The sequence below is a fragment of the Myiozetetes cayanensis genome, unplaced genomic scaffold (assembly GCF_022539395.1).
Source record: "Myiozetetes cayanensis isolate MyiCay16 unplaced genomic scaffold, myiCay2020 scf20-37, whole genome shotgun sequence".
In the NCBI taxonomy this organism is placed as follows: Eukaryota; Metazoa; Chordata; class Aves; order Passeriformes; family Tyrannidae; genus Myiozetetes; species Myiozetetes cayanensis.
The window spans coordinates 16262703-16284393 of NW_026087412.1; the positions used below are offsets into that span (position 1 = coordinate 16262703).

At 49.2% G+C, this 21691-nt stretch overlaps 1 protein-coding gene across 1 annotated transcript; it reads left to right on the plus strand.

Moving 5' to 3' along the window:
• Nucleotides 1-587: 587 nt before the first annotated feature.
• ROGDI (rogdi atypical leucine zipper) lies at nucleotides 588-14644 on the plus strand. Its single transcript, XM_050317323.1, has 11 exons — nucleotides 588-671; nucleotides 3040-3111; nucleotides 4304-4386; nucleotides 5696-5750; nucleotides 6280-6360; nucleotides 8683-8778; nucleotides 10002-10100; nucleotides 10574-10687; nucleotides 12524-12573; nucleotides 13105-13231; nucleotides 13764-14644. The coding sequence occupies exons 1-11, from the start codon at nucleotides 630-632 to the stop codon at nucleotides 13803-13805; spliced, it is 861 nt and encodes a 286-aa protein (XP_050173280.1). The 5' UTR covers nucleotides 588-629; the 3' UTR covers nucleotides 13806-14644.
• The last annotated feature ends 7047 nt before the right edge of the window (nucleotides 14645-21691 follow it).

The following is a 21691-nucleotide window of genomic DNA, read 5'->3' on the forward strand; positions in this document are numbered from 1 at the left end:
TGCATCTCTTCCTGCCGAGGCAGGACGGGATGGTGCTCACGTCAGTGGGCTCCAGGTACAGGAGTTACAGGTGCCCAGGGAACCACTCTCTGTGAGCACTGCCACTAGCAGCAATGCAGAAAGTGACAGGAAGTCTAGAGCTGTCCTTGTAGCAGGAACTGGTGCTGTCGGAAGCTTTCCCTTATTCGGGAATGAAGGATGATTTCTACCCGCGTCCTCAGGGGAGCTGATGCGATGAAGGCTCTGTGTGCGTGGCCCCCTCGCTCCCGCTCGAACCCGCCGACCTCACTGCCACGATAAATGTATTTGTTTTGAGAAGGGGCCATGAGACTTCCACGTTTTCACGCATTCTTGAGGATTCTTGCGGGTAGCTCGGTGTGATCCCCGCGTTCGGCCGGGGCTGTGAGAGGCCATTGCCGTGAGGCGCTGTGGGCGGGGCCGGGAGAAGCCATTGCCGTGAGAGGCCATGGCAGGGCCAGCGCAGCCCCGGTATCGGAGGGAGGTGGTGCTGCCCAATCAGGCTCTGCCGGGCCTTGCCGTCAGCCAATGAGAGCGCGGCGCGGAGGTGTCGCAGCCAATGGCGGCGGCCGGTGTGGAGCGGCGGCGGCGGGGCCAGTGCGGGCGGCGGGATGGCGGCGGCCATGGCGAGCGCGGCGGAGCGAGCGGTGCTGGTGAGTCGGGCGGGCGCTTCACGAGGCCGGGGCGAGCGGCAGCGGCCTCGTCCCGGGCACGGCAGCCCTGCCGGACCCCCGCAGGCCCTGGCTGCTCGGGCGGGGAGCCGCGGTATGGGGTGGAAAGGCCATCCCTTGCTCCCACGCACCGGCCCCGGGCCCAGTGCTGTGCGGGGACCGCCCGGTCCCAACCGCGGGGCAGCTGCCCCGGCTGCAGGCGGTGCCCGCGTTCCGGCCGTGGGGCCGGGACAGGCTTTCGGGCCTCCTTCGGCCTACCCCGGTGGTGGCGCCCGGGTCTGCGTGCCGGTGTGTCCCGAGCGGAGCCGCCCTGCTGCCCAGCGTGCCCCGTGCCCTTGGTGACAGGCCCCGCGCAGGGCCAGAGCCCCCGGGGGATCTGGTGCAACAGCGGGGATGGCGCAGGGCAGCCGCCACTGTGGCTTCCCCGGATAGCGGCTGCGAGGAGGAGCGAGACCTCTGCTCTGGGGATTCAGAGATCCGTCGGGCTGGGTGGAAAGCCACGGGGGAAAACAGGTTTTTCTCACATTAATGTGGTTTGGAAAGTTATGAGTAGCATTCCCTAAAAATGCAGCTGTGTAGTGCACAGATGTGGTGCGTGAACTTGACTCAGTCCGAAATTAGTGTGGAGGGGGAGATTTCTTGCCGTGACTAGAGGAGAACAAAACACCAGTGGGGATCTGGAGTAGAAACACCCGCATAGTGCCGGTGCGTGGTGGAGGCACTGAAGGAGTCTGCGGCACCCATGGGATCACTGTTCCTTTGGGAATCTGGAGGAGAGTGAGCGCTACAGTAAGAGCAGGGAGATCCATCTTTGTGGTTGAATGGTGTCAGCACCCGAGGGAATGGCACGGAGCTGTCAGGGGAGGTTTTGGCTGGATATTTGAAAAAGGATCTTCACCCAAAGAATGGTCAGGCACTAGAACAGGCTCCCCCAGAGCAGTGGTCACAGCCCCAGGGCTGATAGAGTCCAAGAAGCGTTTGGACAATGCTCTCGGAGACGTGGTGGGATTGGTGGGGTGTCCTGTGCAGGATCCGCACTTGGACTTGATGGGTCCCTTCCAGCTCAGGACAGTCTGGTTCTGTGATCAATATGATTCCCAGAAACCCAGACCAGGATTAAATGGTGGAAATCAGTGGTCCTGCACCCAAACTTCTTTGAAGGATAACAGGAAATCCTACCTGGCTTTGTTGTGTGTGCTGGCTTTGGGTGAATGTTTGCTGAAACAAACTTGGCCTTCTCCTACTGGTTGTTGGGAAAACTCTTGTGTGAGGTGCTGACACATCAGTGAGTGGTTATTTTGTGTGTTTCGTGGTGAACGGGAACTGTCTACCAGAGAAACTGCAAGCTTAAAGTTCTGAGTTGACCACACGCTGCCCATTTTTCTGTGGGCAGCCTGCTCAGTTCATTCTCTTCCAGAACTTTCCACATGGAAAATTTCTTCTTTCTTACAAGAAATTTTCTGTAGTCTGCTTCCTTTTATCCCCACTGTAGTCTGCTTCCTTTTATCCCCACTTCTCTGATGATCTGCATGAGGTCTCATGGTTTAACGGACTGTTAGCTGTGCTTTGAGGGTCTGATTTAATACAGCCTTCTCTGTGGCAGCAACTAATGGAGGCCCGAGGCAATGAGTCATCAGATCCAAACTTGCTGGTTACTGAATTTGCCCCAGTGATTGGGAGTGCCCAGCCTGTGTCTCCCCCACCCCCTTTTCAATTCAGCTTGCTGTGCTTTTAGGCTGCTGTTGCTTGGGGAAATGATGAGAGGGAGAAGAGGGCATTTTGGTTTTTATCTTTGTTTCTCACCATCTAATTGGAGACAAATATGTCTGCAAATTGGCTCAGTTTTACCTGTGCCAGGAATTGGAAATGGATCTCCCTGGTTTTACCCCTACCCACAAACTTATTTCCTCCCCTAGCCTGTTCAAGAGAGGCAGTGGGGGAAGTTGGGTTGGTGTCTGGCAGCCAGGTCACACCATCCCAGCAGCTTAAAAAGATGCCCCAGATTCTGAAGCATCAGGATTTGTACTTTGCTCTAGAATTCACATCCTGTACTGCCTGTTCTTTCATAATTCTGGGATTATTGGTACAGTGATTTGTATGAATCTTGTTTTGTTTAACAAAGTCAGGACAAGAACGAGGACAGTTCATTGGACTGGGGTAGAGAAGTGGAGATGTGGAGACTGAGGTGTTCGAACAAACCAGGAAGAAATCTTTTTCTTCTCCTCCTTGAATTTAAACAGCACAGAAACAGCACCACACTTTGAATTTAAATAATTTTCACATGTATCTGAAATATTTACTTCCACTGTTTGACTTCTAATGATTCCACTGCTCTTTTCCCATGATGTAGGAAGAAGAGTTTAAATGGCTTTTACAAGAAGAGGTTCATGCTGTTTTGAGGCAGCTGCAGGATATTTTGAAGGTGAGGTTCAATTTTGTTAATTTTGTCTGCATTTTGTGTTATAGGTTTGTTTGCCCTCTCATGTGGAGGAATGGTCATAGGTTTCCCCTGGAGGAAAAAATTCGTGGTAAAGGATGTATGGAAATGTCCAGCACCCATGTCCAGTGCTGTCCCTAGTGCTTAATTGCCCTCTGGTTTTGAGGACTCCCAATAAAGCTGATTTCCCCAAGATCGCTCCTTTCTTGACCCTCTTTGCTGAATCTGCCTCCGTAAATCCGTCATGTGATGGTGGAAATGAACATGATGGCCTTTAGCTGACAGCTGCTACTTGGGCAGTGATTAGTAGTGTGCACTCTCCTCATTCAAAACCATCCTGCCATCCACGTGTTCACTCCTCTGCTGGTGCCTGCCCCTTTCAGAGGCCTGGTGTGCTCAGCTGAACCAGGTGGGCAGCACCTTTCTCCAGCCTGAGCATGAGCTGCAGGTTTGGTGCTTTCCAAGCAGCCAGAGGGGAACTGGCCAAGCAGGACTGTGTGCATTGAGAGGGCACTGTGTGCCTTCTGGGTCAGTGTTCAACAGGCCCAACCCCTTCACACTCTGAGGTTTTAGGGAGTTAGTGAGTAATGGAAGAGCTGGGCCAAAAATGTGGAGGTGAGGGGCAGGTGCCAGAGGAGATAAGAGTGAGTCAGTAGCAGGTGACAAAAACCTGCAGTACCTTTATATGTTATACCTGTTTTGAAGAATTTGTCATAGTTTTAAGGGTACAGTGTGATTACAGGACAGGGATTAAAGCACTTGTCACCAGCCAGTGATTAAAGGACTGTCACCAGCCAGTATAACCAGCTGGGGGGCTGATTTTCACTCCAGACTTCCCTCAGCTGTGATAAGGGGCAGCTTCATGGTGGCTGAAGGCATGCCCTTCATGAAGGCTGGGCTGTGAGAGGTGCTACTCCTTCTGTGGGCAGCTTGGGGACCCCTCTGGCACTGCCCAGCTCCGGGGTGTGGGATTTCTAAATGTCTTTTGCTATGGGTTGCATACACTGAGCCTTCTGGACTGTGCTGGTCCTGCAGTAGGATGAAATCCAGGGGCTCTGCTTGGTGGGCTTCAGGAGGCTGGTAGAGGTGAGCACGTTTGGCCACTTGCTGGTGTCTATCTTTATTCCTGGCTCGTGGTGCAGATGCTCCAGCACTCACTGTGTCCTCTCTCGGGCAGGAGGCCTCCCACCGCTTCGCTCTGCCCTCCAGTGGCTCGGGAGCAGCTGTCAGGCAGGAGAATTTCGTACTGAGCACATCAGGGTAAGTGGTGGTGGTCAGTTGGTCACTTCCCTCTACAGCAAACAGGTGTAGGTCCTGGAGCATCCGTGGTGAAGGGCTCTGTAGCACCCTGGAGTAGCGGGGTTTTTGCTTTAAGGAAAACAAACAAACAAACAAACTCTGCTGGCAGGTGAAGGTAAGGTTGGTAGCTGTGTTTCAAGGCTGCCCGAGCCAGCCTTGTGCTGTTTCCTGCTGACGCCTGGTAACACTGATTCCTGGCGGCATGCTGGTGCCTTGCCTCAGTGTGCTGCTGTGGGCAGTTTATCAAAGGGCATTTTTCTGATTCTGGACACAGGGAGTTGCAGTTACAAGACCCAAATTCTGCTCTTGGCTCAGTTTCTGACTGTGTGGACAAATCTTAACCTTTGTCCTAATCTCCTTAAGATAGTAATAGTAAATCTCCTTCACACAGAGCAAACTGAGGCTTCTGCAGAAGGTGATGCAGACATGCAGTTCTTCTGAAATTGCTGTCCAGTTTTGGATCTTCACTATAGCCTTTGGTCTCAGTAGCTGCTTTGGCAGAGGTCATGAGCTTGTCACAAAGCAAGTCCTTAGGAACGGCACAGTGAGCATTGCAAGGGGTGATGCAGTAATTCTGTACTGGATTTGAAAGTTGTCTTCTCCAGTTTTGTTGTTGTAAGGTGAATCTTGCAAAGTGTTGATCTAAAGGGTCTCTGTCTAATGTAGTAAAGTGCAAGGTGTGGGCAAACTGAGTTCCTGAAGGCCCAGGTGCTTCAGTCTTCTCACCTCGCTCTTTGTTGTACATGTGAGTCATCTTGCAGGATCTTTCAAAGGGTTTGGGGTGTGGGTTTTTTATTTATTTAGGGTTGTGGGGTTTTATTTATTTAGGTTTTATTTATATTAGGTTTTTTCCCTTGGGATGAGGTGTGGTTTGTAACTTTCAACTCTTGTATTAACCACCTAACCCTCTAATGTCAGTAATTCATTTATTGTCTTGTGCCTGTGCCTACTGGAGCTGTTTGTAACAGCAACCAAACTGTGGACAGGTGATTCATGGAGTAAGTATAGGATTGGAAATGAAGGTAAATGTTTTAGACTGGGCAGTTGGGGTCAGGTGACCAGTAAAGAATCTGACAGCAGCTTGCCACAGGCAAAGAGCTGGGGACTTTGAAAGTGTGTGTAGCGTTCAGGTACTGGGCAGGAATAGCGTTCAGACTCCACGCGGGAAGAACTGGGCTGGCTACACAGGACTGGGAGGGGCAGGGTCAAGTTGGCAGTCAGTAAGTGCCTCTTGTGACTGGTGTTGCCCAGATCTTTCCTCTCATTCCAGCACAGACCAGGTGAAAGGTGTGTTGACACTGCAGGGAGACGCCCTGTGTCAAGCTGTGAGTACTTTCCATGCTTCTTGCTTTGTACTACAAGGGATGGGTGTCACCCTTATTACCCTTTGATCACCTCAGGGGGGAGGTCACCCTGGTTATGTGTTACCAGTGATCAGTGTTCTTTGTCAGTCTTCCCTAATAGGCCTTAAATACTAGATGTTTCAGCAACTGTTGCAATTTATCAAGAGCCAGCATCTGACATCCCCTCCCACCACCCCTACACTGTGGTGAGTGTTGGAGTCAACTTCCATGGGGATTCCTTGCCTTTACCACCTTCGTTGTGTGGTATCAGATTTCCTTGGGGACTTTCTGAGTTGAGGTCATGTGTCCTGCCTGGATCCCAATTCACTCAATGCCTTTAAACCTATCCTTTGTATTAACATCACCTTGTGGGAGCACTGAGGTTCTGACTGTGCCAGGACTGTGGAATGGAGCTTGCTAGGGTGGTCTGTAGGAGTGGGATGGGACTGGCAGCCCCCATGTTTTGCATGCAGGCATTTCTTGCTCTCCCTTGTTTATTTCTTTCTTCAAGGATGTTAATCTGAAAATGCCCAGGAACAATCAGCTCCTTCACTTTGCATTCCGGGAAGACAAACAGTGGAAATTGCAGCAGGTACTGTTGGCTTCAGATACCCACCTGTATGTAGTGTCTGTGCCCTCTGAGCAGTTATTGTAGTCCTTTGAGAGAAACTGTTTATGTCCATTTACATGAGTTCCAGTGGTAGAAGCTCAGGGAGGAAGCAGGTGCAGTTAAATTCAGTTACAGTGCTGGGTGGAAGAGGTGGGTTCTGCTCATTCCTAACACACCAGCAATCTGAAGACTGGCTGCATAGCAGTCATGATCCTTTAAAGAAGCACTCAAGGTGCCTGTGCAGGACGGTCTTGTGTCTGCCTGTGACACCCAGGCTAGCAGGGCAAAGAGCAGCTTCAGAGGCTTCAAGTAGCGTGCTCTCATTCTCTTATGGGTACATTTGTTTACACTGAGGACATCATTGAGCTCCTGTAGCATGTCTGAGTTCCCTCAGGTAAGGAGTTAAAAGAACACAGCTATCCAGAACCAGAACCTCTTTCCCGCCATTTTACTGGGAGATACCTGATTTCAGGACCTGAACTAATGCCTGATTTTGAGGAGGTGGTTTACTACAGTTACTTTGTCAAAGCTGAGTAGGTTGGAGGAAGATGTATTCCTTGTGCTTCCCCTTGCCATGATTGCTCAGATTCTTCTTAGGTGATGAGTGCATTTGGCATTGAGTGCCATTCCCAACAGCTGCTTTGGCAGCAGAGTGAAAGCTCTACTTGATAACTTCATAGAAATCTAGAAAATTGTGTACTTGAAATGTTAATGCCAAACTCAACTCAGTTTGTTTATGCCTTGCAATAAGGCAAGGAAGTTTTTCTGACAGCACTCAGCAGTGCATCCTGTTTTGTGGCTGTTTTGTACTGCTGCCTGGTTGATAGGCTTCTACTGGCTTTTCTGGAAAACACCTTCCTTTATTTACTTGCTAGTGTTTTGTGTTGTAAAGTTGTTCAGATGTGGAACGTGAGTGCCTCGAGGACTGTGTGTAAAAGCATTTAAAGGGGTTATGTGGTGATCTTTGGCCTCTCTGAATTAAAAATGAGCATCTCAAAGATCGTATCTTCCCTTAGCAAGTGATTCCAGTTGGAGTTTTGTTTCTCTGTGCAAAGTGAAGTCATTGGTTAGAAATCCTAGTATAGGCATGTTTTTGAGGAACACAAGTGCAGGCACACAAATTTTGAGGAACTTGATTAGAAAGCAGAGCAAAATGAAGGGGGAATATGAATGAGGCAAATCATTATAGCAGCAGGATTGGCATTGCTTGGTTGGGTAATGCTGCCAGGAACTATTTAACTTGCTCAGAAACATCTGGGAGGTGTAAAGGCTGAAGGGGGTGATGTTTGGAGATGCCTAAGTACCTGCAGAGTCTCTCTGCAGTCTGACAGTGGACTTACCATCTCTCTCTTCCCTCTGTAGCCTCCGTACCTGTGCTTTGTAAGAGCAGGGCTGTTCTGTGATCCCTGAGCACTGCATGAGAAGGAGCCAGTGTTCAGATCTATGCCAGGGAGGGCAGTGTAGATATATCAAACTACAAATACCCCAAGCTGTGTTGTCTGTCTCCCAGCAGGCATTTCTCATAGAAGCTTTTGGGCTTCTCGCTTCCATTTATTGCACCTTCTAATTTACTCCTCGTTCTTTGTTTCTTTTTCCAATTTTCCAGCTGCTGCCTGAAACTTTCTCCCAGGGCCATTGTCTTCCTCTGGTTTGTCCTTGCTCCCATGGAAGCACTGGGATACACCTATCAACCTTGCTTTGATAATTGTGTTCCTCTTGCTTGAGAGGAACTTGAGCCAGCTGTGTCCTGAGTCTGTTCCGCTCCCACACAATGGCACAGCTTCTTGATGCTGGACATAACTCTCAATCCCAACAATTTTAGTTTAGAAGGACTCTGGGATACTGCCAGATACGCTCTATTAGAAATCATCAATGTAATCGATGCTGTTGGTTTAAGCTTTGATTGGTTGGTTTTAGCTAAAGAAGAAATCATTGTTCAGTGGTGCTTGAGATGACTGTTGTATTCCATCAGCAGTGAGAATTCCTACCTGAGCAGTCATGGTCAGAGTGGTCCCAGGAAGAGTGGCTGGTGTCACTGTTCCTTCATGGCAGCAGCAATATTTCTGTTGACAGTCCAGATTGTTGCTGTCAGACTGTTTTGCATCTCCAGTCCTTGAGAGAAGAACCCAATAATGCATCTGGGCAGCAGTGGTAGGTTTGTGTTAGTGTCTGGCATTCAGACATGGCATTAGCATGTCAGAAGACACCATTTTCTGAAGGCCAATGAGGTAATGGGGAACACCTCTACTTCCCAGCATGTATTAGAGAATGTTTTTTCATAGGATTGCCATTGTACCTTTGCAGATCCAGGATGCCAGAAACCATGTGAACCAAGCTATTTACCTGCTTATGAACCGCGATGTGAACTACCAGTTCAAAACAGGCTCAGAGGTGCTCAAGGTGAGGAGCAAGCCCTTGCTGCTTGGGTAGGAACGTGCATTTTTCTTCCCTCCATTTGTTGTTTTAAACACAGTTAATGCACATTGCTGTCTGAGCCTCTTAGTGGAAATGGACTTTGCAGTCGTACCTGTGTCAAGGAGTGTCCACGTCACCTCGTATTTGATATGAATCTGTACCAGTTTGGCATCAGTAATCTGAGCAGTTGGTGCCCTGTTGCACACCAGTGATAATCTTAGAGGATTTTCCTTGATCTTCTGTGGATGATGTGGTTACATTTCTCTGTTGATCAGTGCTGCTGGTGAGAGCAGCAGTGAGGCAGCCATCAGCAAAGAGAAAATGACAGTATTTGTGATTTACTGATGATTTGGAAGTGACTTCTCACTTGCCAGTAGTAGCTGCTGGGATCTGATAGAGCAGCTGCTACATGGCAGTGAAGCCCAACCCTTTGCTTGAAAATGCTCTCTGAAGGCACTAGAGTTTCAGCTCGCTCGTTGCAATCCATCACAACATCAAGCATGAGAAAACTAAACCTTTTTAGTTTCCACATGGGCAAGGCCTGCTCATAGGAAGAAGTTTAGGTAATAAAACTATTTCCTTTTTAATTTCAGGTGGAAGTAGGGAGAGGAATTAGTCATAATATAAAATGGCTTCATCTTAGCAGTCATGAGCTCTGTTACAGGCCTATGTTGCTTCCCCCTTTTTTTCTGGAAAAGAAGGTCTACCTGAATAGAGCCTTTGAACTGTGGTTTGTGGCAGGGTTGGCCTCACAATGAGCTGGTTCTTTTCTCTAGTTCCCTCGGTCATAGCTGGTTATGGACGGGGAGCCCATTCAGCAGTTGTACCTGTGATGTGAGAATGGGGAGAACAAGAAAGCAGCATGTTGTTTTTCCTTGATACCTGCTCCTCTGAAGAGCTGATGATAAGTTTGTTGATGCTTCTGTGGCATCAGTAATTGAGCTCATGTTCTCTTGGTATTCTTGTAATGAGTAGTTGTTTTGTTGTCAGTCCCTGGTATTGAACACTCCTGACCCGTCTTGTGGTAACAGTTAAACAGCATTTCTGTGGCAGCCACCCCTTCCCAATACATCCCTGAATTCCTGGAAGGGTGAGGGGGGGTGGTTGTGGTGGTTGTAACACTTGCAGAAGGGTGTAGGGTTCTGCAGCATGCTATTCAGAGCTGTCTGGGGATCACACTCAGCAGTGTTCTGCATATTGTCTTGTAGCTTATGGATGCTGTGATGTTGCAGCTCTCCAGAGCCCGAAATCGGCTGACCACTCCAGCTACCCTGACACTACCAGAAATTGCCTCTAGCGGTCTCACAGTAAGTATACGGTGGTCTAGATCTCCATACAGGTCTGGCAGCATGCAACAGTTTGGATATTGGGCAGCATCCTGGTGGAAGTGGGTTTCTGAAGTGTCTCTTGAGGCAGGGATGAAGCAAGTCCAAAGCCTGAGTGGTTTTGGCTGCTCTGTATCTTCCTGTGGGAGCACAGATGACTTAGGCATGAGAACTCTAGTTCTCAGAGAATAAGTTCTGTTCTCTGCTCAGGAGTCTTGTCCAGGGATGATTTGCCCTTGTGAGCACTGCTCCATCCTGTCTTTTCAGTGACATGCACATACCATTTGATCAAGGACAGAGAAACAACCATTACCTGCAGCTGCTCAGTCTTTGTTTCTCTCCTAATGTCTCTCTTGCCATTGTAATTGTAGTGTGGCTTGGGAAAGGGGAGTGATTTCCCAGCATTAGAAATGATATCCTTTCACTGACAAAGAAACTACTTATTTTCTCACCAGAAAATGTTCACCCCTGCGCTGCCTCCAGACATCCTTGTGAACTTCTATATTAACCTGAACAAGCTGTGCCTCACTGTCTACCAGCTCCACGTGCTGCAGCCCAGCACAACCAAGGTAATGTCCGCTATTTCCTGAGCCTTGTTTAGTTCCCTCTCCCTGCATCCCACTGCGCGGAGATCACACTGCTACCTGTTGCAATGTTATGGATGTAAGATAATGCAGAAATGACGGTAATGGTGCTAAGTGTCTGTGTTCAGGTCTGCTGCACACAGAGCACTGTCTCTAAATCTAATTTGGGACTTGGTTACTTAGCCCAGAAGAACATACCAGTGCTCTGGAGAAAGCCAGTAACTGTTTTCCACTAAGTACTTACAATATAGTTTGATAATTCTGCATAATTCTGAGAGGGCATAAATATATTAATCCAGTTTACATCAAAGTAACATCTTGGGTTTCCAGAATGGAGTTTCGATGGATACTTTTCTCCTTCACCTGTTGCATGGGTCAGCTTGATGTAGTGGGTTGACCCTGGCTGGATGTCAGGACCCACCAAAGCTGCTCTGTCACTCCCCTCTGCAACCAGACAGGGGAGAGAAAATACAACAGAGGGTTCATGAGTTGACATAAGGTCCGTGAGAGATCACTTATCAAATACAGTTACAGGCAAAGCAGACTCGAATTGGGGATATTAATTGAATTTATTACCAACAAGATCAGAGCAGGATAATGACAAATAAGACAAATCTTAAAAACACCTTTTCTCCACCCCTCCCTCCTTTCCAGGCTCTCCCTCCTCCCTCCAGCAGTGGAGAGAGATGGGAATGGGGGTCACGGTCAATTCATCACATGTTGTTCCTGCCACTGCTCAGGGAGAGAGTCCTTCCCCTGCTGCAATGTGGGGTCCCTCCAATGGGAGACAGTCCTCCATGGACTTCTCCAGCGTGAGTCCATCCCACAGGCAGCAGTTTTCCACAAACTACTGCAGTGTGGGTCACTCTTCGTCAGGGTGCAGGCCTTCAGGCGCAGGCTGCTCCAGGGTGGGTGCCCCAAAGGGTCACAAATCCTAACAGGAAACCTACTCCCATGGAGAGTGGGCTCCTCTCTCCATGGGTCTGCAGGTCCCTGCCAGGATCCTGCTCCAGCATGGGTTTCCCATGGGTTCACAGCCCTCTCTTGGGCATCCACCTGCTCCAGTGTGGGTCCTCTTCTCAGGATGCAGGTGGATCTCTGCACCCCTGTGGCCCTCCATGGGCTGGAGGGACATAGCTGCCTCATCATTCCGTGGGCTTCCCCACGGAATCTCAGGGGAATGTCTGCTCCAGCACCTGGAGCACCTCCTGCCCTCCTTCTGCACTGCCCTGAGGGTCTGCAGAGCTGTTCCTCTCACATATTTTCCCTCTGCACAATAATTTTTTTTTTCCTTTTCAAATAGCTTATCCCCAAGGAGTCACTGCTATCTCTGATGGGCTTGTCCTTGGGCAGTGGCAGGTCCATCCTGGAGCCAGCTGGAGTTGGCTCTGCTGGACATGGGGGAAGCTTCTGGCAGCTGCTCCCAGAAGTCACCCCTGTAGCCCCTCCACTACCAAAAACTGGCCACGCAAACTCAATACACATGTAAAAACATCATTAAACTCTGAAACTTTATGCAATGCAGTCCTTCTATAAGTAAGCTTTCCCTAAAAATCTAAACATTTTCTTCTGGATCTTCTCATCCTATTTTTGTAGTGCTAAAATTTGGAGCTAAATTGAACTCCACCACTGTGTAGGATATTTTTAAAGAAGGAGCAGGAAGGGATCTAAAAACATGGATTACATATGGATGGAGTATCCAGGCAAATAGAGTGTGGGCATTTCTAGGTGTCAGGCTACTGCAAGTGCAAACCTGAAATGCCTTCCTTCTAAGTGGTTTGTTTACTGCATCGAAATCCTAATGAAGTTTTCCTTCTCTAGAACTTCAAGCCTGCTGGAGGGTCCATTTTACACAACCCTGGGGCCATGTTGTAAGTACAGTCACTACCGGGGTAGTGTACCTGGATAACAGGTGTAGGTGTGTGCTGAGGGTGAGATCCAAAGAGCTGTGTACAATTTTCATTGTAGCATCTGTGAAGCGGAGAAGCTGGACTGAGTCACTTGCTGTGCCTGTGAATATTCTGTTTTGTCTCTTTAATGACTTGTCCATAAAGGCCCAAAGATGTGAATTTCTAGGATCCAGCCCATCCATACAGTGCCGTGAGTTTAGCTAGAATAAGAGTTTTCAACCAAAATGAGTGTTTGGTTATTGGCATTGCCATCATCATTTCCTGCCTCTCTGCCTCTCTGCAATGTTAAGAAATTTCTGCCTTCACACTTCAGCTTAATTCTAAATATGGTCAAAGGTGGACTGAGTCTTTGCATTCTTGTAACTTTGCCAGGTGCTGATTTAAATGTAGTGGAAATCATCAGTCTCTCCTGATGGAGAGTGGGAATGGAGGACAGTGGAGCTGTGCTCTGTGCCATTGTGTGTGAAGCTGTGCTCTTCTTCCTCCCTCCAGTGAGTTTGGCAGCCAGCGCTATGAAGTCAGCCATGTCCATAAAGTGGAATGTGTTGTCCCGTGGTTAAATGATGCCCTTGTCTTCTTCACAGTTTCACTGCAGCTTTGCCAACAGCTGAAGGACAAGGTAATGGGCTTGGAGAAGGGGCCTTTTTTTTGACTCTGGATTTTGAGAGGACCTTAGATCTGATGTGATGTTATTCTGTACAACTTGCTGAAAACAAGGGATGAGTCAGTGCTCTGGAGCCAGGGAACTGGCTGGTACTGCCTAGCTGACAACCATAAGATAAGTATAGTGGTGTGGCACATGTCTGCTGAGCTAGTGACTAGATGGAAAGGAGCAAGTAGACACTTTTGTGTTCTCAGTCATGAGCTGGGTAACAGGAAACACCAGGATGCTGGAGGGGGGAGCATGGAGACAGCAACCTAGATTCTAGTAGAGCAGTTCTCAGTTCCAGCTCTGCAGCTGGCCTGGCTGCCACCTTGAGCAAATACTTTGTGCTCCAAGTACCTTCAGTGACAGCAGCAGCAAACCTGCCCGTCAGCAGTGCACTGCTGAAGTGTATAATGCTGTGAAGCTCAGACCTAATGTATTATGTGCTCTTTCCTCCATAGTCTAAGGGTACAGGAACTTACCTGCTTTTCTTCTTGCTTTTCAGATCTCTGTTTTCTCCAGTTACTGGAACTACAGGCCATATTAACTCTCTGGAATAGTTCAAGCCCTTACAGCACTTCAGTGTCTCTCTCACTGTTTTCTCATCCCAGCTGAGTCCAGGTCAGCCTGAGGAGTGTTGGGGTTCACTGCCAGATGCCCTCCAAAGGGCAGGGTCAGTGTACCCAGAGACACAGCTTTAGTAGCCTTGTCTGGGACTGCTGCGTAAGCAGGGCACAAAGCAATGCTGGGCAGTTGAAGCTTCCACCTGTCCCTGTCCTCTTGTGCATTGTGTGGCTCACACTTGCCAAGCCCCTGATGAGTTACACGGGTCTGTTACAAAGGATGGGGGCTCTGGACCACCCTCACTAACTGGATCTGTGCACAGTGCTGGAACTTAACTGCTGGACTTGGGGGATGGGTGGGAATTTAACACACCTCATAAAAGGTAGGGCATGTTGCTCCATGTAGTGAAGTGCATTGCTCTGATCTGCTCCAGCTGTGGTTATGACTAACCCTGAGCCACTCCCTCTCCTGCCGGTTCTGTCCATCCCCATGTTACTGATTCCCCTCTGAGGATGCTCTTACTTGCTGATGTTTGAAATCTTTTTTTTTTTTTTTTCTTTTTTTCCCTGGCATCAATGTGATTTTTTTTTCCCTAAGCCCTAGTTGGGCTCATTGGTCTTTTCCAGGTTTAGTATCTTGTTTTCGCTGCTAGCCTTTGGAGTTGCCTTGGTACCTTGAGCACAGCTGTTCAGTCTCTCATCCTGTCATTAAATCCAAAGTGAGTACAACACTGCTACACTGATTTGCTGCCTATGGATGCTACAGTGTGTAACTCATCCCTTTAGCCATTGATAACTGAAATAAAGACCCTCAGACCTGCAATGCTCCTGTGGGCTGTGAAAGAACTAGTACCTGAGATTGTATGCTCTCACAAGTGAGTGGCTATTCTTGGTTATGCATGCTGTGTTGCCTTTTGCCTTACTGGGAGGACAGTAGTGGTCTCTGTGGGCACAGCTTGGCAGCTCTTCAAAGGCTGGGCCTGGTTTGCATGGCCTCAACCCAGTGCTGTCTGACACCCAGGTACTATTTGAAGTAGATTCTAAACTTGTCTTGAAGAGGCCACAGGTACTGAGCCTGGGTTGGGTTGGCTCATGGAACTGGCTGGAAAGTGATGAGAGGCATCACCTGTCTCCTGGTTGGCTCCAGCTAGCTGCGTCCAGACTGTTTCTGGTGGCTTCCCTTACTGGAATACTTTGCCCAGGATCCTAAATGTGTGCTGAGATGAGGACTGCAGGCTCACCATATTTCCTAGAAAACAGCAACCTTGATTGTCCATTTACAGCTTGGTGGTTTTCCAAGTGCTATCCAGAGCTCTGTATTGAAAGAAATCACAGAATGGTTGAGGCTGGAGGGGGAACCTCTGGGTCTGTCTGGTCCAATTCTCTGCTCAAAAAGGGCTGTGCAAACCTTGTCTCCCAGTACCATGTCCAGAGGAGTTGTGAATCACTCCAAGGATGGAGAGTAGAGATTGGTATGTTGCTTTCATTTTTATTTTTCCTGCATAGACCTCTGCTCTGGGCATGCGGCCTGTCTTGTCTGCGTCCTTCCTTCCTGCCCCTTCATGAGATCCCTGGGATGCGGTGTGGGTTAGTGCCAGCCTTGTGCTGCTGCAGCCTCCTTATCTGGGGACTCAGCACTCGGTGCTGTGCTTGGCCTAACTCATGCTGATGTCACAGGTTGCAGGCCATAACAGCCTACACGTAAGCATCGGGCTGTGACTGAGGAATGTGTGTGAATGAATGTGGAAGGTAGAGAGGCCTGGATGGGCTGATGCAATAGCAGACTCGTTACTGATTCCAGTCAGCCTTCTGACTAGTTGTGGTCATGACCCTGGGTGTGCATTTACCAACCCTTGCTCTGATCCAAACCATTTTCTGCTTAGAAAGTAATTTTGTGTGTGTGGACTGCTCACCATTAAGAGCTTCTCAGAAGAGAATATTTTTATAGTTAATAAGCTCTCTAGTTATTAACTGTCTGTGCTCTTCTTTAGCCCTCCCTGTGTGCGGAGTGAGCTCCTTTTTTAATTCACACCTACTGCGTGCAATTCAGTCAATATTGTCACATCCTCTCCAACTCAGCTTCCTGCTGGTAGGGGTAGAATATGCAACCAAGTGCGTGTTGTTTTCTTCTGGTGAGGATATTCTTCCTCAGTTCTGGAAGGCAGGAGTGTGCAGAATGGAATGCCAGTCCTGATTCCAGCTCTGATGCACAGGGGCAGCGCAGGGAGGACTGCTGGGGACTGCTTGAGTTGCTGGGATCAGAGCAGCTGCCCGCCCAGCCCAGCTCTGAGAGAAGTCATCTGGCACATGCCTTGTGCTGAGCTCTGCACTCACGTGTGAAGATGGCAAAAGCAGCAATGTCTTTTTCTTGCCAGCCAGCTCAGGAAGGTGTACATCGCACTTTCCAGGCCTGGGCTTTGGCTTGGCTCCATTTCTGCTCAGAGCTTCTCGGGGGTGGGGGAGACCTAGGGACCTGCTGGGCAGTGAGCCCGCCCCTGCGAGCCGTGAGGACTGCAGGAGATGCAGCCACACACTGCCAGTCCCTGGCTGGAGGACGCAGGGCTCGGGCGTAGCCGTGCACGGTGGGAAGGCTGTTCTCGAGCTTAGAGCAGGAGTGGAGTGACATGACTCCTGTCAGGAGGGGTGGAATCCCCAGTGGCTGACCCACAATGTCCACAAAGAGGAGTGAATGGCCTCGTATTAAGGGAAGAGAATCAGAAGGCAGAAGCACGGGGCACACTGCTTTCATTGTCTCCGCTGAGTGACACTGAGCAACACAACTGAACAGAAATGGAAGACTGAACATTGATGTTCCACGAGTCATTAATGCCAACAGTTAAAAAATTAACAGCAATATCAGCTTGAGGCAAATCATTTAACTATCACATTGTAAATGAGCCTACTCTTTTCTGAATTGTGGTTATTTTTTAAACTGCTAGTCCTGACAGAAGGAGAGAGTTGGACTCTGGTACTTATGGGCCCCTTCCAGCTTCTGAGATATTCTGCGCAGTGCAGGGATACATGGTGTGATCATCCCTGCTCTTTGTCTCACAGGCTGTGTGCGGAGCAGCCTTGCCCTCCTGTGTGGGTCCTGTGAGGATGTCTCACCAGTGGCCTGACTCAGTTTCCCTATATGTGGGTGCACCTTATTTGCTTTTCCTTTTTCTTGTTGAATTCATGTCTACGTGGAAGAATCATAGTTGCACCCACACTTCCTGTGTAGGGATGTCTATGTGTATATGCCAAGGGGCAGCAAGTCCTCGATGACCTAAAAGTGATCTTTCAGGTTCTCATGGTTATTGACCAGGCATGTGATCTTAAAGGAGTGTGATGGTTCGGACTTGGCTCCCTGCCAAATGCCCAAACCCCAGTAGCAGCCTCCCCTCCCTTCCCTCTTCCTTCTTCCCCCAGAGCAAAGGAAAAAAACTATGTAAATTGAAGAACCCAAAAATCCAACTAGTTATATAAAAAATATATATATATATTTGATGTATATTACAGTTAAGATGCTATGTACACAGCAAAAGGAATCCAAACACCGCCCGAAGGGATAGGGAAAGGGGAAAAGGAACAAAAGGAGACGAAGGGACACTGAGCAGATATACGCAATCAAACTTGAGAACTAGTAAAATAACTAGTAAAACAAATCTCACCACGTCCCTTAGAAAGAAGTAGGATTGGCACACACGGCCAGCACTCTGCTGTCCTCCCCGTGGCAGGCCAGCGGTCACTGCAGGCCTTAGCCTTAGATAAGCGAGACCAACGCAAGGACCCACTGTTCCCGTACTCCGCTGGAAGAGAAGAGAGTGAAGGCCTCTCTTCCCTTCTTATTTATACCCCGATTTACGTAAAAATCGTATGGAATACTGGGAACACTGCCTCTTCCTTGGTTACAAACTGGTAACCAAGGAAGGCCTAGATTAAAACCACCACAAGGAGGGCTTTCAAGAGGCAGCTGCAGTGATGGATAACCCCTCTGCCCAGGTAGGTCCCCAGGAGCCAGCCAAGGAACTGGGCACCAACTACAGAGCTTACCTTATCCCTGACCCCTTGGCAAACCAGCCTCTCTACCGCTGTCTTCTGTCGGTGCTGGCAAAGATTCCGTGGGATGGGGCAGGGTGAGAGGGTCAGAGTCTCTAGGATCCACCTATTGTGAGTGGAAGTCTGTCCCCACTCCTGCTCTGGTTGTAGATAGGCCTTTCCAGGCATCTGGGCACATAAAGCAGCTCCCCGGGATGGGCTTTTCTGATGTGGTGTGCCAGTTTTAAAACTCAGTGGAAAAACCAAGCCCACTCAGATTGCCCCCTTTTGACAGTGGAGGATACTAGGAGAGATTTTAAGTTGGAGTCACAATTTACTGAAGAAATTGCAATATACACAACAACAATAGTAAGAGATTATGCAAAAGAGGGAACTAACAAAGGCAAGATGTTGCCTGGCCCCTGTAGAACAAGGTGGTGACTGCTCCCACGCTGCAACACCACATGGCCCCCCAGGAACAAAGGCAGGATAGCAAAGAGGCTCTCCTGGCTCAAACTTCATCCCCTTCTCCTACCTGGGAGCAACAGAAAACCAAATGGGAACAAAACCTGGAGAGCTGGTTCATTCGAACTGGGGATTTTACTACCAAAATGCTGACCATGGTGGTGGCAGTGGGGACTGGGTATGCAGGGTGGCTGACCCTGCTCCTTCCCAGAGAGGGCAATGCAAAAATATTGATTTCCAGGTTTGGGTGGCTACCTTACTGTTTTTTTTTCCCCCTGCTAAAACCCCACCCCACTAGTAACATGGGTGGTATCAAATATTCAACACTAGAGCTCCACTCCCTTTGTAACCGTAATATTATCCATCCTTTATTCTATACTACTTATGCCATGCCCAGATTTACACCTTTCAGCTATATACATAGGCATAAACACATATACTGCACAAGCTCGGCTATTATTTCACTAGTCCCTGATCATCCCCCCAAGATGTTTGTTGAGTTCATTTAGTCCATGATTGTTATAACTGGAGCAGGTGAAGATGGATGGATAGAACATTCCTCAGGAAGGCAGCCTAGGGTCAGCACAGGTCTGGTGCTGTGCAAGTGCAAGCAGGATGATGCTTCCCAGCTGCAGGTGCTGGTCTGGTGCTGATGAGAAGGTTGCCAGGGGCCCAGCCTGACAGCTGAGTGCTGATGGCTGCACAGCCTGGGCATAGCAACACTGGGGATGAGGTCTGTGATCTCAGCCTTACTCCCCCCCTGCCCCGACTTGACAGTGCTTGTGTTATCTGAAGTGGCAGCAGACAAGCTGGTTTGACAGTCACGGTGTCTGTCACCCTGTGCAGTATCATGCCTGTCTGGTCCCATCTTCATCCTCAGCAGGAGGGAGGAGGTGGTGCAGAGGTTGATCTATCTGCGTCTGAGGGTGATTAGCTTGGCAGAGCCCATGCTCGAGGTGTTTGGTCTAGCAGAGCTGGTATTCCAGCTGCGTCCCCCATTTTCAGGTCCTGGCTCTCACTTCTGGGGTGGGCCACTGGAGAGGGAAACCTCGGTTTGTTGCTCATTTCCAGGAGAGTGGCCCTGCTTGCTTCTTGTAGAGGACTTGAGTGGATGGAAGCATCATGGCAGCACTGTGTCATCAGCTCGGGGGTACAGGGGAGGATGGATGTGGGTCACTGGGGACTGGAGCTAGGAAGAGCCCGGTGTACCCCACTCCCAGAGAGCAGCAGGCAGCAGCAGGCCTGTGCCCGCTGCTATCAGAAGGAGAGGTGTGGAGCTGAGATGTGTGCTGGCTTTGTTCCTCCAGACACTCGATCCTGGCAGAATACATGAATCCATGGGTGCTTAGCCTGAATATGAAAATGCTGGCCTGCATCCTCAATCCATGGCTTAGACTGGAGGGAGCTCCTGGCAGTTCAGCAAGCCAAGAAGGCAAAGTAGTAGAAGAGCTGGGTCAAGAGGGAATCCCACTGTAACACCTGCCAAGAGTGCTGGGGTGCCTGGAGGTTTTTTGGGCAGCTGTGAGAGGCAGTGTCTGTTTAGGTGGGGTTTGCTCTGGCAGAGCATGTACTAGGGAAAGTATAGGGTTTAGGCCTTGATTTTTTACTTCCATGGTTTGAAAATCCCCAGCTGCCTTCTGTTTTTGATAAAACACACCTGTTTCCAGACTGAGCCCTGACTCAAGAAAATTCTGAGTGTTTCAAAGGGAATGTTAACAAGACTTTACAAGTCCCCATGTGAAGAGGGTTAGGGGACTGTTATGGATGCTGTTTTGGTGATACTAATGCTGCTATTTTGTTGAGGGAGAAGCTGAGGATCAGGGAAGATTCTTGGTCCACATTTGGCATGGGAGAAGCTTACACCTCAGTGCTGTAAGATTCAGTTTCTAAATAGCGATCTGGAAGGATTGCTGGCTGGTCCTGCTGCTGTCCTTGCAGAGAGCCATGGGCAGTGGGTGAGGCTGGTGTAAATGTGGTGCTGAGTTCTCAAAAGCTTGAGCAGTCCTCTAGGTACTGCATGTGTCTGGGTAAGTCTGAAAAAGAGACAAACACACCATTCATAAGGACCCACAGACTAATATTCCCTTCCCTCAGCTAGGGGCTGAGGCCACAGGAAATAGGAGGAATGCTTCAAAACCAGGTACTCTGCACTTGTCATAGAGAGACTCACCTGACATATCTCATGGCCTGTCATAGATAAGGATATTGCACAGACCTAAAGGCTTGCCTCCTCTGGCCAGGATGTGAGTGGGTGCACATGGGACCTATCTCTTGGCTGTCCTCTCCTTGACTCATTGCACACATGCAGCACCCTGGGAGCAGGGAACATGTAAGTGGACAGGAGAGCACAGGAGCCCGTGTGGCTCCTGTGGATGGGAGACAGAGTTGGTTCTGTTTTCTGGTGATCTCTGCAGGGGGTGGGATTGCTTGTCCTGATTGCTGTGAAGAGCAGGGCAGACTGTGTGTCCCTGCTTCTCTCCCTACAATCTAATTAGAGCCAAATTCCAGCACCACTCAAATCACGGAATAGAATTGTTTTCAGTTGACTTGGGAAATTAATGTTTTACCTCTCAGCTTATCAAGAAAGTCCATAACTCACCTGAAAGATAGCATCAGTGTCTCATCTCATATCTTACTGATGTAAGAGCTGGGATGGGGCAGCGACGCCAGAGGAAGACAGTGCCTGCGTAAATTTGCCCACAGGGCCAGCTGGATGTCTGAGTGGACTTACAGGAAGGTGGCAAGTTAGCTGGTGACATTGAAAGCTCGAATGGGCAGGAGGCAAAACCCAGCATTTATTTTCTTGGGGGCCAGAGAGATGTGAAAAAGAACTAACTTAAGCAGATGGTGAAAATGGAGAGATTTGTGATGCTGAAGAAAAGACTGTCTCCAAAGTGCTGGAGCCAGTGTGGGAGGTGGTCCTCATCTCTTGAGTTCCAGAAGCCACTGAGCATTTTTCTGCATCTCCCCATAAAGCTCATGCTGCTCTTCCCTTGCTGCATTCCCCTGGCTCTCTCCCTGTCCCTGAGCTGCTCTCTTCCCCACTCAACTTTGGGATGGGGACGCCCTCTTGCTGGGCCCCTTGGGATCATGCCATGAGCTTTCAGACACTATGACTGCTAGGTATGGGGAAGTGCAAGAGAGATGTGAGGGCATTTTCTTCTCTTTCATGAAATCTCTGGGCTCTGTGTGCTTTGTAGTGGTGTGGGTGATGCCTAGGTTTGGGGGTCAAATCCCATGCAGGGAGTCAGCTCATGAATTATAAGGAGACAAGGAGGGAATGCAAACACTAGTACCAGTGTATGAGAGGGGACAATGAAGCCACTCAGTGGCTGCCCATCAGAGAACATTTCCAGCCTTGTCCCACTCCAGAGAATCCAGGTGG